This window comes from Pituophis catenifer, unplaced genomic scaffold, assembly GCF_029215685.1.
Source record: "Pituophis catenifer annectens isolate HBS135680 unplaced genomic scaffold, rPitCat1.0.hap2 SCAF_6, whole genome shotgun sequence".
Classification (NCBI taxonomy): Eukaryota; Metazoa; Chordata; class Lepidosauria; order Squamata; family Colubridae; genus Pituophis; species Pituophis catenifer.
In genome coordinates this window covers 8,882,923-8,899,150 of record NW_027256886.1, presented here as the reverse complement: position 1 = coordinate 8,899,150, position 16,228 = coordinate 8,882,923, and the positions used below count along the sequence as shown (strand labels likewise).

The 16,228-nt window shown below is 37.3% G+C and overlaps 1 protein-coding gene across 3 annotated transcripts in view; it reads left to right on the top strand.

Moving 5' to 3' along the window:
* FXR1 (FMR1 autosomal homolog 1) overlaps positions 1 to 15,928 on the top strand; it is a 39,935-nt gene extending 24,007 nt beyond the window's left edge. For 2 of the 3 annotated variants that reach the window (XM_070945931.1, XM_070945929.1), the window contains 11 exons: positions 98 to 214; positions 346 to 516; positions 2,533 to 2,611; positions 2,983 to 3,092; positions 5,225 to 5,311; positions 6,075 to 6,282; positions 9,092 to 9,295; positions 10,839 to 11,039; positions 11,781 to 11,861; positions 14,001 to 14,092; positions 14,905 to 15,928. In XM_070945931.1, coding sequence (XP_070802032.1) covers positions 98 to 214; positions 346 to 516; positions 2,533 to 2,611; positions 2,983 to 3,092; positions 5,225 to 5,311; positions 6,075 to 6,282; positions 9,092 to 9,295; positions 10,839 to 11,039; positions 11,781 to 11,861; positions 14,001 to 14,092; positions 14,905 to 15,075 — 1,521 coding nt within the window. In that variant the 3' untranslated portion in view covers positions 15,076 to 15,928. The remainder of the gene's footprint in view (positions 1 to 97; positions 215 to 345; positions 517 to 2,532; positions 2,612 to 2,982; positions 3,093 to 5,224; positions 5,312 to 6,074; positions 6,283 to 9,091; positions 9,296 to 10,838; positions 11,040 to 11,780; positions 11,862 to 14,000; positions 14,093 to 14,904) is intronic. The other variant, XM_070945932.1, reaches the window with a different exon arrangement.
* The last annotated feature ends 300 nt before the right edge of the window (positions 15,929 to 16,228 follow it).

Here is a 16,228-nt window from a genome sequence, read left to right as displayed (position 1 = left end):
AAAAGCATCTTTGTGACAACGGTAGGTGAAATAAGTTGTTTCTTTTTAAATTCATCGCCTGTAAAATGAAGATCCTTACACGTCGTTTTTCTTTCAGTCTGCCAGTGAGGCGACAGTAAAGAGAGTGGGCATACTCAGTGACATGCATTTACGTAGCATTCGAACCAAGTTAATGCTCATGTCAAGAAATGAAGAAGCAACAAAGCATTTAGAAGTGAGTGGGACTCAGCTGGTTTTCTCTCTCCCCCCTCCCCCTTTAATTATGCTTCTGGTTTAATCACTGAAACGGTGTTCATGCTTGAAGTTTTTATAAAGAATAAACATATTTTTTTTTCTTTTCCCTAGTGCACAAAACAGCTTGCAGCGGCATTTCATGAAGAATTTGTTGTCAGAGAAGACTTAATGGGACTTGCAATAGGAACACATGGCAGTAATATACAGCAAGCCAGGAAGGTGCCAGGCGTTACTGCAATTGAACTTGAAGAAGATACTGGAACTTTCAGGATCTACGGCGAGGTAAAAGAGAACACAGAAAAGTCATGTTTTCAAGTTGGAAAACTCTTGACTTCTTTGAGCTTAAGTCTAGAAGTCTGAATATAGACTGGACAAATAGAATAGAATAGAATTCTTTTTTGGCCAAGTGTGATTGGACACACAAGGAATTTGTCTTGGTGCATACGCTGTCAGAGTACATAAAAGAAAAGATTCGTCAAGAATCATAAGGTACAACACTTAATGATAGTCATGGGGAAACAGTCAATATAAATCTTAAGGATACAAGCAACAAGGTTACAGTCATACAGTCATAAGTGGGAGGAGATGGATGATGGGAATGATGAGAAAATTAATAGTAATGCAGACTTAGTAACTAGTTTGACAGCATTGAGGGAATTATTTGTTTAGCAGAGTGATGGCATTAGGGAAAAAACTGTCCTTGTGTCTAGTAGTTCTGGTGTGAGGTGTTCTATAGCGTCGTTTTGAGGGTAGGAGTTGAAATAGTTTATGTCCAGGATGTGAGGGATCTGTAAATATTTTCACAGCCCTCTTTTTGACTCATGCAGTATACAGCTCCTCAATGAAAGGCAGGTTGGTAATAATTGTTTTTTCTCCAGTTCTAATTATCCACATTATACTGTGATTAAAATTCCAATATTTTAATCACAGTATAATGGAAATAATGAGGAATTGGTGGAAGAAAAGGCAAATATAGAATATTGTACTGCTCTTTTTACTTGTAATCTTCTTCAGACGTCCCTGTGGATTAAGTTCTACACAATTTAACACTTGTTAAATGTATCTGTGTAAAGCTTTTTCAAATCTCACTTCAACTTTGCTTAAATTAGAGAGCCTACCTCCATGTTGGGTTTTGGTTCCTACTGGCAGTTGATAGAATAATCCCAATTTAAGTAAATAGGAAAATATTGCTAGGGTGTTCCTGATGAATTCAGTAACGTTTCTCATTTAAGGGTGGGTGCATAAAGGCTAATGAACTTGCCTCCCCCAGATGTCCCATTCCTTCAGGGAATGCTAGTAATGAATGGGCGAGTGTGCTTATAAGGAAGTATGGGAAGAAGACTTCAGGGAGTGTTTGAGACTGTTGAAAGCAGAAATCCAACTGAGGCCCTAAGGCTGCATTTGCCAGTAGAAGTTTGATCGCAGCCACAGAGGCTCCCCAAGATGTTGCCACACTGTAATATGCAAGGGAGCAGAAAGGGAACATGCAAACATCTCAAGAAGAATCACATTAACTATAGGTACTTAGTTGTGTTCCTCCCCCCCATCCCCCCACCCCCAATTTTGATGAATATATTTCATAGTATGCCATTCACCTTCATAATGTAACATTTGGTCTTCATGCTACAATACAAAGCCACATGATAGATTAGGATGATCCCTGATTTGGGGAGAATCAAGTAGGCGTGCTTTCCTTCATTATATTGTATCATTAGGATGACTCTTCTACAACTAAAGGACTAGATCATGGTTGTCAAACTCACATCACGTTGCTGTCACGTGACGGTTTCATGATGTTTTTCCCTTCGCGGAGCTGGGGTGTGTGTGGCCTGCATGTAACGCATCCGGCCTGCGGGCCGCCAGTTTGACACCCCTAGACTAGATGGTGAAGTTCAGTTGGCTGCATGTTTGGTTCCTTTGCAGGAATACTGGTTAATTAAGGATTATTAAACAATAATCAAGGTTCTCCTCAGATCTGAGAAAATTTTAGATGGGTGACAAAATGGATATCATAACATTGAGCTTCAGATAAAAACATTTATTTAAATGGTTGTGTAAAAGTACAGGCACCAATTTGCAAATGTATATGGTAGTTTGGAGATGAAGTCCCATAATCCCATAGAGTTTAAGCAACTGTCTGATAGCCATCATTTTTAATTTGCCAGGTACAAATACTTGCATTTTCTCATTGCAAAAGAGAGTATATGTAGTTTTTTTCTCATTTTATATGGAAATAATTGTTCCCTAAAAATGTTTTAACTGTTAATGTTTAATGTATTCTGTTCTGTTTATTACCAGAGTGCTGAGGCAGTAAAAAAAGCTAGAAGCTATTTGGAATTTGTGGAAGACTTTATTCAGGTTCCTAGGAGTCTTGTAGGTACGTAATAATAATAACAGCAACATTTTAACAGTAGCAGGGAAAAGTTTCAACATAAAAATCTTTTCCCCATCTTCTCTCTCTCTCTCTCTCTCACTCGCTCTCTCGCTTTTGCTCTCTCACACACACACATACACACTCTGCCAAACTATTTCAATTGAACCTTAGCAAAAAATATTTATATTTTGAGGGCACAGCAGAGCCTAATGGGGAAGTGGGAATTACCCTTCTCCTCCTTTCAATCATAAAAGTCCATCATCAGCCTTAAATAATTATAAAGAATTCTTCTAATTGTTTTTCTTGTTGACGGTTTACCTGAGACCAAACTCCCAATGATAACTCACAACTTCAATATCTTTTATTTGTTAAAGGGAAAGTAATTGGTAAAAATGGCAAAGTTATTCAAGAGATTGTGGACAAGTCTGGAGTCGTGCGAGTGAGAATTGAAGGAGACAACGAGAATAAACTACCCAGAGAAGATGTACGATTTTAACTTCTTTTTTTCCTCTTTCCTTGGCAATGAATGTCCTATGGGGTAGGGTAGAAATTAAAGAGGGATCTGATGTTTTGTTTGTGGAATAATAGTGGGAAGGGTGTGCTGTTCATGCCATATGAGTTGCGGTGGCGCAGTGGTTACAATCCAGTACTGCAAGCTACTTCTGCTGACTGCCAGTTACTGCAGTTCGATTCTCACTGGCTCAAGGTTGACTCATCCTTCCATCCTAACGAGGTCGGTAAAATGAGGACCCAGATTGTTGGGGGCAATGTGCTGACTCTGTAAACTGCTTAGAGAGGACTGTAAAGCACTGTGAAGCGGTATATAAGTCTAAGTGCTATTGCTATCTTGAGCTCCTGGAAAAAAGGTTGCATAGGTAGTCCCCAATTTATGACCACAATTGAGCCCAAAAGTTTTGCTGCTAAGCAAAACATTTGTTAAGGAAATTTTGTCCCATTTTATGACCTTTCTTGCCACAATTGTTAGGTGAATCATTGCAGTCGTTCAGTTAGTAACACGATTAAGTGAATCTGGCTTCCCCATTGACTTTGTTTCTCAGAAGATTGCGAAAGCTGATCACATGTCCCTTGGAACCCTGCAGTCATCATAAATATGAGTCAGTTGCCAAGCGTCTGAATTTTGACCATGTGACCGCGAGGATACTACAAAGATCATAAGTGCAAAAAACAGTCATAAGTCACTTTTTTTCAGTGCTGTTGTAACTTTGAATAGTCACTAAATCAACTGTCGTAAGTCAAGGACTACCTGTACATAAATCTAACAAATATGTACTTGAGTAGCTGTATTGCTAAGGGACATGGTGGCTCAGTGGCTAAGACGCTGAGCTTGTCGATTGAAAGGTCGGCAGTTCAGCGGTTTGAATCCCTAGTGCCGCATAACGGGGGGGGGGGAGCTCCCGTTATTTGTCCCAGCTTCTGCCAACCTAGCAATTTGAAAGCACGTTAAAAAAAATGCAAGTAGAAAAATAGGGACCACCTTTGGTGGGAAGGTAATAGCGTTCCGTGTGCCTTTGGCATTTAGTCATGCTGGCCGCATGACCACGGAGACATCTTTGGACAGCGCTGGCTCTTCGGCTTTGAAACGGAGATGAGCACCGCCCCCTAGAGTCAGGAACGACTAGCACATATGTGCGAGGGGAACCTTTACATTTACCTTTTTAGCTGTATTGTTAATTGTGAAATCTCATTATTTCTTTAATGTCCTGTGTCTGTAATGATCAGTTGGGCTCAAGAATTAATCCAGTATTTATGTTTCCCGTTGTGTCTAACCAGGTAACTTTCCAAAGATACTGTAGAAAATAGCTCAGATGCATACGGTTCTAAATTGGTATTTTGAAGTACTGCACTCTTTCATTGAAGCATATGGATTCTCCGTATGCAGTCATAGGAGAATGCTGTGGGCTCTAGATTGTGCTCCCCTCTTTAGTCTAGTGATGGTATAGCAGCAAGCCTTCACTGATGCCTGTATGAGCTCTGTCTTGTACATCCAAGTAACTTCAACAATACGCCAGCATCTCTGGAAGAGTACAAAGGTTCCTCGCTAATTAGAGACGCTTGACATTAGCTTATTCTTGATCAAATGATTATATAGATCAGTTATGGCTTTTGTTCCCCATGGGTTGGCCATAAGCTAGCTAATTCTTTTAAAAGTTGATTTCAAAAGTCAAAATCTGGGTTCTGTTATTTTTAACGTTTCCTACAGATTTTATAAAACTCCAAGCCAATCAGTTTAGCCTCTCTTGAGAAGTCAGATTAAGTTCTTAAGATTTACTTGTTTGTAAGATATACATAAGACAAATTTTAACAACTGGCTCACTATCCAAATGGAATTGTATAGACAGCATACAAATAAATAGACCAAGCATAGCAAAAAAACAAAACAAAACCCTCAACCACTTCATACTAGAATATTGTTGAGACTGCTCTGGAATCATAATCATAAATAAGACAGATGCAGTCTAGCACATCAATTACATGGGTAGCTTAATTTAAAATAGTGTTTGGGTTTGTGTGTGTCCAGGCACACATATATAGTTGCAAGAATTATTTATGATTTAGTTTGTGTATATATTTAAACAATATATTTTATCTTTATAGGGAATGGTTCCATTTGTGTTTGTGGGTACTAAAGAAAGCATAGGGAATGTCCAAGTACTTCTTGAATACCATATTGCCTACTTAAAGGTAAGCATTGCTTGATGTAATTTTCAGATTTAGTTTGGACCCACTCTTACCAATGAGGGGTCTGTTAAATGAATGTGATTTGCTGCTGCAGAGCTAGGAATCTGGATTGATTCTAATTATTTTCACTTAAATCTACCTTATCTTGAAGGTGATCATTTTTTTTTTCTTATGTCTTTCAGTACACATGGGCAAAATTTTTAGATCAACCTTGTTATATTCCCATGATTGTTGTTGCTATTTATTTTTATGTATCTTTATACTGTATTCTTCAACCCCTGTATAAAAGCCTGTTCGTTTTCAGCCTAATCGCTACTTTTTCATTTTATAATTTCATAACTCTATTATAAGACTACACAGTAGTTTTAACCTCAAGGATTTTAATTCTGGTAATTTAAAAAAGTTGATGTGAACAAATCTAGCTAATACCTAAGTGACACCTTATACCAAGAAATATTGGAAATTGGTCCTTGATGTGAAAAAACAGATTGCTGCAAGTAAAAATTCTGAAACATTTGAAAGAAATGTATACCAAACTATCTAAAATATATTAGGGTATTTCCAGTGAATCATGTCTTGTTGATTCTCATTGGCATTTAAGCGATCAGAAGCTCTTTGACCCAGTAATTTTGTGAACGTAATTATTTGTTAGCATAGTTAGAAACTGCTTTTTTTTTTCTCTAAAGTGAAGAGTGCATAAAAAAATAACTTGGGGAAAGATAACGTTACATAGCTTAGTTTATATTTAATGCAACTCTCAATTCAGGAGGTAGAACAACTACGGATGGAAAGGCTCCAGATTGACGAGCAGTTACGTCAAATTGGCATGGGTTTTAGACCTTCGTCTACCAGAGGCCCTGAGAAGGAAAAGGGTTATACCACTGATGAAAGCAACCCTTCGTCTGTACAAGGCTCAAGGTCCTATAGTGGAAGAGGCAGAGGCCGGAGGGGCCCCAATTACACCTCTGGATATGGTAAGTGTATAAAGAGAAGCTATGAAAATTTGCTTTGCTCCTCTTGTCCTTAATAGAGAATATAACAAGGGCATTGTGCTTTTTTACCATATACACATACAGCACGTGTATATGTGTATGATGTAGGGTATGGGTAGATACATACTTTCTTTTGAAAGCAGGCAACAGAATTTCATTTTTAATGTGTGCCAGTATGTTCACAGTAAAAAATGACAATAAAGGTTATCTTATATATATATCTTTTTCAGAGTTTTCGATACACTACAAACCTTTAGAGTATCAAAATTATCAAAATGAATTTCAGAAAATGTTTATTGTTTCTTACATCTTAATTCAAACTTTTTATATTAAGTGCCCTCTGGATGTGATTGTTTATGGGACCTCAAGTTGGTATCAATTCTTAGCAATACATAAGACTGACCTTCTCCAGGATGCTCTATCCCCAATGTGGCCCACTGTATTTGAGTGCATTCAGCTTGCTACTGATTGTCTTTAATTTCTCTTTCTTCCCCTCTTTCTTAGAATTATAGACTTCTCAAGAGAGTTAGGTCAGATTATTTATTCCTTCAGCGAAAACTCTGAAGTGATTAGTTCTATGATCTGTTTGTTGGTTTTCTTGGCTGTCCATGGTATTATCAAGAGTCTTCTCCAAAAGTAGAAAAGCCTCAATACTCTTTCTGTCCAGCTTTGGTTCGATAGAAAAGCAAAAAGTAAACCATTGCCTGCACACTTTTGATCTTTTTGATACCATGGCATCTAGATAGCTTTTCTAAGGCTGTTTAGTGCAAGTCTCCAGTGTATTTCTTGACGTCTGGTCCCTTTAGTTCATTTTAAAATGTGGTATCTTCTTTGCCACTTCTGGTTTCTTTATACGCTGTAATTATATTTGATTGTACCTTTTTTTTAACTGTATCTCTTGACTTTTATTGCTTGCAGGTTATTTGCATTTTCAGCTCTCAGAGTAGTATCATCAGCATAGCTCATTTGATGTTTCCCTCCCTCCAGTTTTAAAACCACATTCATCTTGTGAATTTTGACATTTTTGCTGCATAGAATTTCAGTATAGTCCTTCCATTCCAGTTTGAGCTTTGAAACAGCCACTGTCTGTCCATTGGCATCCTCGGGTATACCAGTTCAAGAGTGGAACCTTTTGAGTTCAGTGAGCTTTTGGAAGACTTTTCTTGTATTTTTGTGTCAGTTTTCATATCTTTACAGATGTCATTGTAATACTCTTCTTGTCTTTTCCAACAAGTCTCTCAAATTCTTTGTAAATGCCTAGATTTTAGTGCTTTTTTTCAGCTTCTCTTCTTCTGGCAATTTCTACCATTTGTTCTGACAGCTGGTTTGCATTTTTTTGTTTTTGTTTCCTAGTTTTCAGTATTTTATTTTTTAAAAAATTTGATTTATATGCCGCCCTTCTCCAGAGACTCAGGGCGGCTTACAATGCGTTAAGCAATAGCCTTCATCCTTTTGTATATTTATACAAAGTCAGCTTATTGCCCCCACAAACTGGGTCCTCAATTTACCCACCTTAGAAAGGGTGGAAGGCTGAGTCGACCTTGAGCCTGGTAAGAATTGAACTCACAGTAATTGCAGGCAGCTAGATGTTAAATGCTGCCTTAGGAGGCATTAGCCTCCTACGCCACTCAGGCTCCTTTTTCACACTCATCCTTCATAACTTTGTCAGAATGGGTAACTTTGCTTCTGCATAAACTGCCTTTGACAACTGCTTTACAGAAGGCGTTATAGAACGCTGGCCTACCTAGAACTTTCCCATTGGCTTCGTATTTGATTACTAATAACAAAAATTTGAGTTACTGCGAGGTTCCATTGTGGCCATTAGAAGGCAGACTCAATTAATCTCTCTTAGAAGATATATAGAAGGTAACAGAGTAACAGAATTGGAAGGGACCTTGAAGGTCTTCTAGTCCAACCCTCTGCTCAAGCAAGAGACCTTATACCATTTCAAGTGGCTGCCCAGTGATGGAGCAGCCATAACTTCTGAAGGCAAACCATACCACTGGTTAATTTTTCTCACTGTTAGGAAATTTCTCCTTAATTCCAGGTTGCTTCTCTCCTTGATTAGTTTCCATCCATTGTTTTTTGTCTTGTCTTCTGGTGTTTTGGAAATTATATTTTGGATATTTTGGAATTATATTTTGGATGTGACACATGTGGTTTTATTTATTTCTTGCTGCCCTTAAGTTTTATAATGAATGGTGATCACTGGTTCATTATCTCAAAATATGTATTATGCATGACAGAAAATGAAATTTTACCAAATCAGGGCACTTTTATTAAAATGTGTATAGCACCTGTTTCGCCCACCCAGACTACATCACATTCTGCTGTAGAACACATGGCCCTTATGTAGGATTCTTTGTGTCTTTTGTTTTGGGAGCATTTTTCCCCACTAACAGTATCACATAGTTAGCAAACAGCTAGGGCTCATTCCTTAAAAGCAGTAGACTTTAAAATATGTTGCCTCTTAACTATCTTCATATGCTTTTGAGCTCTCTTAGCATCAGCTGTTTTCTAATTTGGATCTCATCTAATACATCTAGTCTACCTTTTGGATTAAGTTCTATCTGCTGCAGATATAGCTACAACAAGTAGTCCCGATATTAGATGTATAGTCTGCTAGGTACTGAATGGTAATTTCCTCCTTGTAAAGCAGTAAATCCAATGCCTGTTAGGCTTTGGAGAACTGCATTTGGTATTTCTTTGTGCCTTTGAAATGATTCAGATCCTTATAAGTATTTTGCTGATTCATGCTTTTATTCTTTTGGTTCCCATTTTCTTCCTGAAGGAACAAATTCTGAGCTATCTAATCCCTCTGAGACGGAATCAGAAAGAAAAGATGAACTGAGTGATTGGTCACTAGCAGGGGATGAAGATAGAGAGGCCCTACACCAGCGTGACAGCCGAAGGCGCCCACCAGGAGGAAGACGTAGTGTTTCTGGGGGTCGGGGCCGAGGTGGCCCCCGAGGTGGGAAGTCATCTATCAGTTCTGGTATGGAAAACATGTTTCAAATTTATGTCAGAAAGCTCTACTGCTATCATTTTCAAGCTCATTATCTCAATTCACAAAGTAATTAGATGTAAATAATTCTTTAGAGGGCTTCACATTTTTCATCTCGGCCAAACAGGACAGGTTGCTAGACGGTGGTGTTGGGGAGGCCTTGCTGATGCCACTGATGTTGAGACATGGGATTGTCTAATCCGGGAGGCCAAATTTAGATTGCGAGGTCTACTGGTGCATAACACAAAAAACAATAGCAGAAAAGCTTTTAAATTAATTCCTGGGGAAAAGCAGATAGATCCTGAGCACCTTCTGATTTGGAAGGTTGTAGATATTTCAAAAAATATCCTAAGAGATAAGGACAATGTTGCAAGTGGGTTAATAGAGGGACATGACTGACAGATGAAAAAGAAACCAAGGTTCATATCAAAAACCAATGAAGAGGGTCATTAGTCAGGATTATTAACTATTTGCTAAGCAACCAGTCGTGGTCAAGGACTACTTGTGGTAGGGCCCAAGTTTTAAGGGGGAACCTTCTAAAATATGACTGGTAAAAAAACAAACAAACCTGAAAGATTCATTGTTATTTCTGAGCTGGTAGTCTGCCTCCAGCGAACAACCACAGGGATTTCTGTACCTGCTTCAAGCATCCCAGAGTGCTTTCTCAATTGCCATGAGAAAGAAAATGCTGAACTAAGATGGGCCTTGGCCTTGATTCACTGAGGTTATTAAAATTTGAACTTCAAATGCTTTTGTGTTGCCATTTTATTTTTTCTCATCCAATGGAAAGGGGTTCAAGTCTCTTATCATCAGTCTCTCAGTGGGATGACTTTCTGAAAACTGAGCCAAAGAGGACCAAAGCTAATATAGTGGGATAATTCAGGAAAGGAAAAATCAAGTTTGAAAATAGACTGGGACTGTGGAGAATGATACTCCCAAGAAAAATTCTCCTCATTGGGAGACCGTTGGGCAGCTGCTTTAGGATATTATCAATTTCTGTATTCAGAGAAACGTCTCCTGCTCACAAACCCTTAAATTGAAGCAGCCTGCCTATATTTTCCAATATGTGCATATAGATAAATATCTCATATAAACACCACTGGAAAGAATTCCAGTAGCTATGATGTGCATATTCTTCCCTCTTTATTTATATCCTAATTTAAAGACCACCAGAAAGAGACAAGAAATTTATGTCTGATCATTTACCTCACAAGATGAACAAAAAACCAATTGCCTCTGGGATTTTCTGGAGGATAGAATTAAAAGAATGGCCTTAATGTTCATAACCTCCAAAGTCTGTACCATCTACTCTTTAGTTTTTGTTTCCCTTTCAAGAGCAATATTCTCAGGTTTTCAAGAAAGTTTCAGATTTTTCCTAGGTTGCTTGGCATATTAGTATGCATGTTCTGGATTAGATTACTTTGTATTTGGTTACCCTCGCAACATTTTGTTTAAAATGGTAGATGAAAACAACACAAATTTATGTGCCACTTCTGGCCTTTGTGGGGTTTTTTTTTTTCCCTCATTACTTTAGTGCTGAAAGACCCAGACAGCAATCCTTATAGCTTACTCGATAACACAGAGTCTGACCAGACTGCAGATACTGATGCAAGTGAATCGCATCACACCACGAACCGACGCAGGCGATCTCGCAGACGGAGGACTGATGAAGATGCTGCCTTAATGGATGGCATGACAGAATCTGACACGGCGTCAGTTAATGAAAATGGCTTAGGTATGTAAATCACTTGTAACAAAACCGAAGAGGTTCATACCCACAAACTTGTATAATTGTAACGCGCTATTACAGTCAATTACTCAACATTTTTATCGTCACCACTCGAATTGTAATTTAATATAGTGTTAACTGTTTGCATAATTAAAAATGTCACTTACATGTAACCAAAACATTTGAGGCCATGTTCTTATAATTGCATTAAAATCCTTCTGGTTTGAACAGAACCGAGTTTACACCGCCGTGTTAGAACAACAGAGCATTTGTCTCAACAAACAAGTGTCCATTTTGTACCTACCATGAAGTGCAAAGTTGGTTCAGTCTTGAGGATTTTGAAATCCTGTTTAGAATAAATAAATGTAAACTTAACATCCATTTTATGTTTGGTAGGGCCTGAGTGATTTTGTTGCTTAAATTTGTGGAATTAACAGAATTAGAAGTAATTGAAGTCAGTAGGACTTCTTTGTGTGTAGGTGTCTCTCAGCATTCTGTAACTGCCATTTCATGATAATAGTTTATGCAAAGTACATCAAGGAGAAACATTTCTAATAAGATAGGGAAATGATTCCTTGAACCAATGTTTAACTTTTGGTATCAACATAAATTAATGCCAATTTAAACATAGTCTTATACGGTTGCTACTCCACTTGCAAGTATGAAATAGGGCTTTTTCTTTCTGCTTTGTGCTGAGAAAAAATATTCATCTGTAAGATGGTTCATGCCTCAACTTTGCAATTGCAGATGATAGAGACAAAAAAACCCAGCGACGCAATCGTAGTCGCAGGCGTCGCTTCAGGGGTCAGGCAGAAGATAGACAGCCAGGTAACTTAAGTGGAAAGGTGGCCCACCTCAGGTCACAAGCATGAAGGAATGCTCCATGTCTGTTTGTGTACCTCTAAAGCGTGTGAAGTGCCTTTTGTAAATAATTACTTAATAACTAGACTACAGGCTCAGAAATTTCTAGTTACTCATCTACCAGTAACTAACATTAGTGTCTTATAAACTGGTCATGCTCCCAGTGCAAGCATCATTGAAATGGAATGATTTGTAGATGTCAGAATGGAAATATATGCCATAATGAAAGCAACACTGCCTGGTGAGGCTTATTTCTGGCAACTACTTGTTAGTAGGAATATTGGCCAGCTTATTGTACTGCAATAAAACATGAAGTGACTTGCATGGTATTTGCCTGTCTCTCATTTTGAATCAATACGATCAGCATTTCAAGGACAACAGAAATCGCACAACTGCTGTAAAACAAAAAATAGTTGCATGTTCTGTCTGCCATTGTGGTTTGATGCATCTTTAAATATGTACTAACATCTTAAAAGTGCAGATTTTAGTTTCCAGAACAATCCATGTTTGTTGCATTTGTAAATATCTTGCATTTGCTAAACAAGTTCAAGAACATTAATGTGTCCTCTAATATGTTTCTGTAGAGTTCAAAGGCTTATGAACAGTTGAGTACAATTAAAAATGAAATGGATTTCACACCACAAAATGCTATAGAATAATAGACACATAATATTGATCAGTTAACCACAAAAATCCTTTGATGGATAATTAAAAATTGCTTTCTCAATCTGCTCCTGATGGTTTCACTTTAATTCTGGAGAACTGCAGTATGACTTCACTGGAGAAATATAGTAATCAAAAATATTACACCCATAGGGATCCTTAACAAATTAAGGCAGTATGCTTTTTGATCAATTAATCTTAAATTCTGAGAGAGATAATGACAGCCACTGCTGGGAAGTATTTTCATATATGCTGCATATTTTTGGCCATATGGTGAATTTCTTTATTAGTTACACCTTGTACATCACACAGAACTCATTTTAATACCTCTTTCTTCCAATTCTTTTCCAATACATTATATTGGAAAATATAGTTGCTATATGGAGTCAAAAGGACACAATGAGCCAAGGTACTATCTGTCCTAAGAATACTTTTCTCCAAAAGAAGAAAAAAGATTTTTAAGACTTTTATTTGTATCCTGCCTTTAATTATTTCTATAAATCACTTAAGGTGGTGAGATTGGTTCCAACCCGCCAGACCTTCTGCCAGAGACCTGATTCAGCCACTTGGCTTGGGGCTCCAATGGGGAGGGGGCTCCACCTTGGGGGTGACTGATAAATAACAGATTTCCCCCCCCCCCCCAATCCTGTTCCCTGCCTCCCAATCTTTTAGTTAGGGTTGAGTATATTTTTATAGTATTTGATTTGTATTGAATATAGGATTTGTAGTTTTATCCTTTTAACATTGTAAGTTGCCTAGAGTTACCATATGGTAAGATGTGTGGCCAATAAATAAAATAAAACATGTGTGATCTTCCTATTTTCCCCACAACAACCCTGTGAGGTGGGCTGGGCTAAAAGGATTGGCCAAACCCAGCTGGCTTTCATGGCTAAGGTGGGATATTAATACCCCTTTAATTTTTCCTTATATATTTCTCACTTCAGAAAAAAATGTTCCTAAATCTAAGAGCATCCTTCGAAAAGATCTCTTTGGGCTCTGTATCCATCTGCCTCAAGTCTCTCACCAGTTTGGATGAAAGCATGTTTTTTTTTTTTTTAAAAAATCATTTTCCAGGTTTCTTTTCCAAATCTGGACCATCTTTCAAATCTTCAGTACCTTTAAAAATACCTAACACCCCCCTCCTTTCCCAGGAAAGTTGTAGAGTTCTCCTTTGATAATAAATAAGGCAAAAATATTTTGAAACTGACATTAAAAAAAAAAAAAGCAAAAACAGGCCAATATGGATTTAATTTAAATTAGCTCTATGAAGCTTCAGGATTAATCATTAAGTCTTTCTATTTTGGAGGGCCTCAAAAGATGACTGAATTTGTATAATATGAGCCTTGGAACATAAAAGGATAAACATAATTTATCCTTTTCAATTGTTAACCAGGAGTTGGATATTTCCTAAACGTAAAAGTCTGAAAATCTTTCTCCTTACAGTTACAGTTGCTGATTATATATCAAGAGCAGAATCTCAGAGTAGACAAAGAAACCTCCCAAAGGAAACACTGGGTAAAAACAAGAAGGAAACGGTAAGAAACATATCAAAGTACAAACCAATACCTAGCTAGAGGGGGCACAATGGCTCAGTGCTTTAGAAGCCGAGGTTGTCAGCTGGAAAACTAACAGCCTAGGTTCCAGACATGACAGAGTGAGCTCGTAAATAAATAGCTACCACTTTGGTGGGAAGGTAACAGTGTTCCGTGTTTTTGCCATACATTCTGTGCTGCAGTATGATGTCATACTGGAAATGTCTTTGGTATGTGGTATGTCATCATATAGAAACGACTTTGGACAATGATGGCTGGCTCCCTTGGCTAACAAGAGTTGGACACGACTGGATAGGGAAACCTTTTATCTGTACATAATACCTACATATGAATTTACTTCCAAGATTATGTAAATTACTACATCTATCTGTAGGTGCTGAAAAAGGTTTGCCAATCTGGAGGGCTCTATAAAAATAGGAAAATTATATGTTACAAATTTATTAGCCAATTTAGACAACTTCTGTTAAGAATACCTTGCCTTAATCAGATTCTCCAGCTTTCTAAGAATGGCAGCTTAAGGCAAGAATGCAGTTTATGTCTAGAAATAATTACCTACCTTGTTCATTTGAGTGTTTTCAACTGGATTTTAGGAATTATTTAAATAAATAGGTACTACAGATAACTGGGTATAACATCCACTAATACACGTAAAATGTTCATCATCTCATCTTTCTAAAATTAATACCTTCTGTGGATTTTCTTATGAAGTCTGAAATTGGGGTGGGGGGTGTATTAATTATGCTGTAATGATTCACAGTTCTCTCAACAATTTTTTTTTTTTTGTCCTTTAAAAGGTGAAAGAGGTGATTGAAGAGGTTGGCCTTTCTGAAAAAGCAGTAAATGGCCCGGCAGTGGTTTCTGGGACTGAATCTTCCAAGCAGCAACATAGTCCTGAAGAAAAGCCTAGTACTATACAAGAAGATGGAAATAAACAAGAAGAAGCTGTGTTGAATGGTGTTTCATAAACAAGAGTTCCTAGTTTACAGTTCTTTTACATTACATTTTACAATAGTGCTTGTATAAGCTTGCCAAAGATAGAATATGGATTGCGAGTCTTGACACCGCACTTTCAGTTCCTCCATTTTGGAAAACAACAGGGAGGGATCCTGAAAAAAAATCCAATGTTGAACATACTTTGACACCTACTGTGTTATAAATATCATCAGATGTGCCTTGAGAATAGTATATGTAACATTTAAATAAAAACAAATTGCTGGCTATAGGAAATGTTATTTTGTTTTCAAAATATGACAGATGTGGGGGGCGAATCCCTAACATAACCTACTTTATGAAAGCATTAGCTGCTTTTATTACATTTTTAATAATATGCAACCACTTCTTCACCTGAGGGAAAACTAGAAAAAAAAATGCAGTCTAAAATATTTTGCACTGAATTGTAATTTCTCCATTAGTTTAGTCTGGAAACTGGTCTGTTTTAATACATGTTTTTTAAATGCTGTATGTAGTGGGGGAAAACTGCAGACCACTGGAATACATTTATTAAATTCTCAATCTGCAGGGATATTGGGTGACATTGGCAGTGACTGTTCTACATTGAGGCTTTGTTTGATTTATTTATTAAACTGTACAGTATTTAAAAATCAAACATAGCTTTAGTTAAAACACTTAATTCTGAATTAGTCATGTCCATTAAGATAACCAGAACTACTGAAAAGATCAATTTCCAGAAAGTTTATTCTGTATAAACTACATATGTTAGTCCTTAGAGTATTTTTATTTTTGGTTGTTTGATGTGCAATATGTTTTTGTATGCTGGTAGAAAAATAAACCTTGATCTTCCATTGGTTGATCCTTAAACATTTGCTAGTTATTTGTTCTACAAGGGTTGGACATAAGTTCTCATGGAGGCAGTACCTTTGAATGAAAGAGTATATTGTCATTTTCTGAAAGGTTTATGTCGCTGGCAACATTGTTCCTCATTTAAGTTGCAGGTCTAAATGTCTTTCCTTTTTACCGGTTATTTCATAGAAAGCAGTAATAGGACAATTTAGGAAAAAAATGGTAAAATTCAATTCACAATTGGATTCTCTCCCTGATTTATATTTTTGATCCTAAAAATCCTGGCATTCTAATTAGATATCCCATAACACATATTTT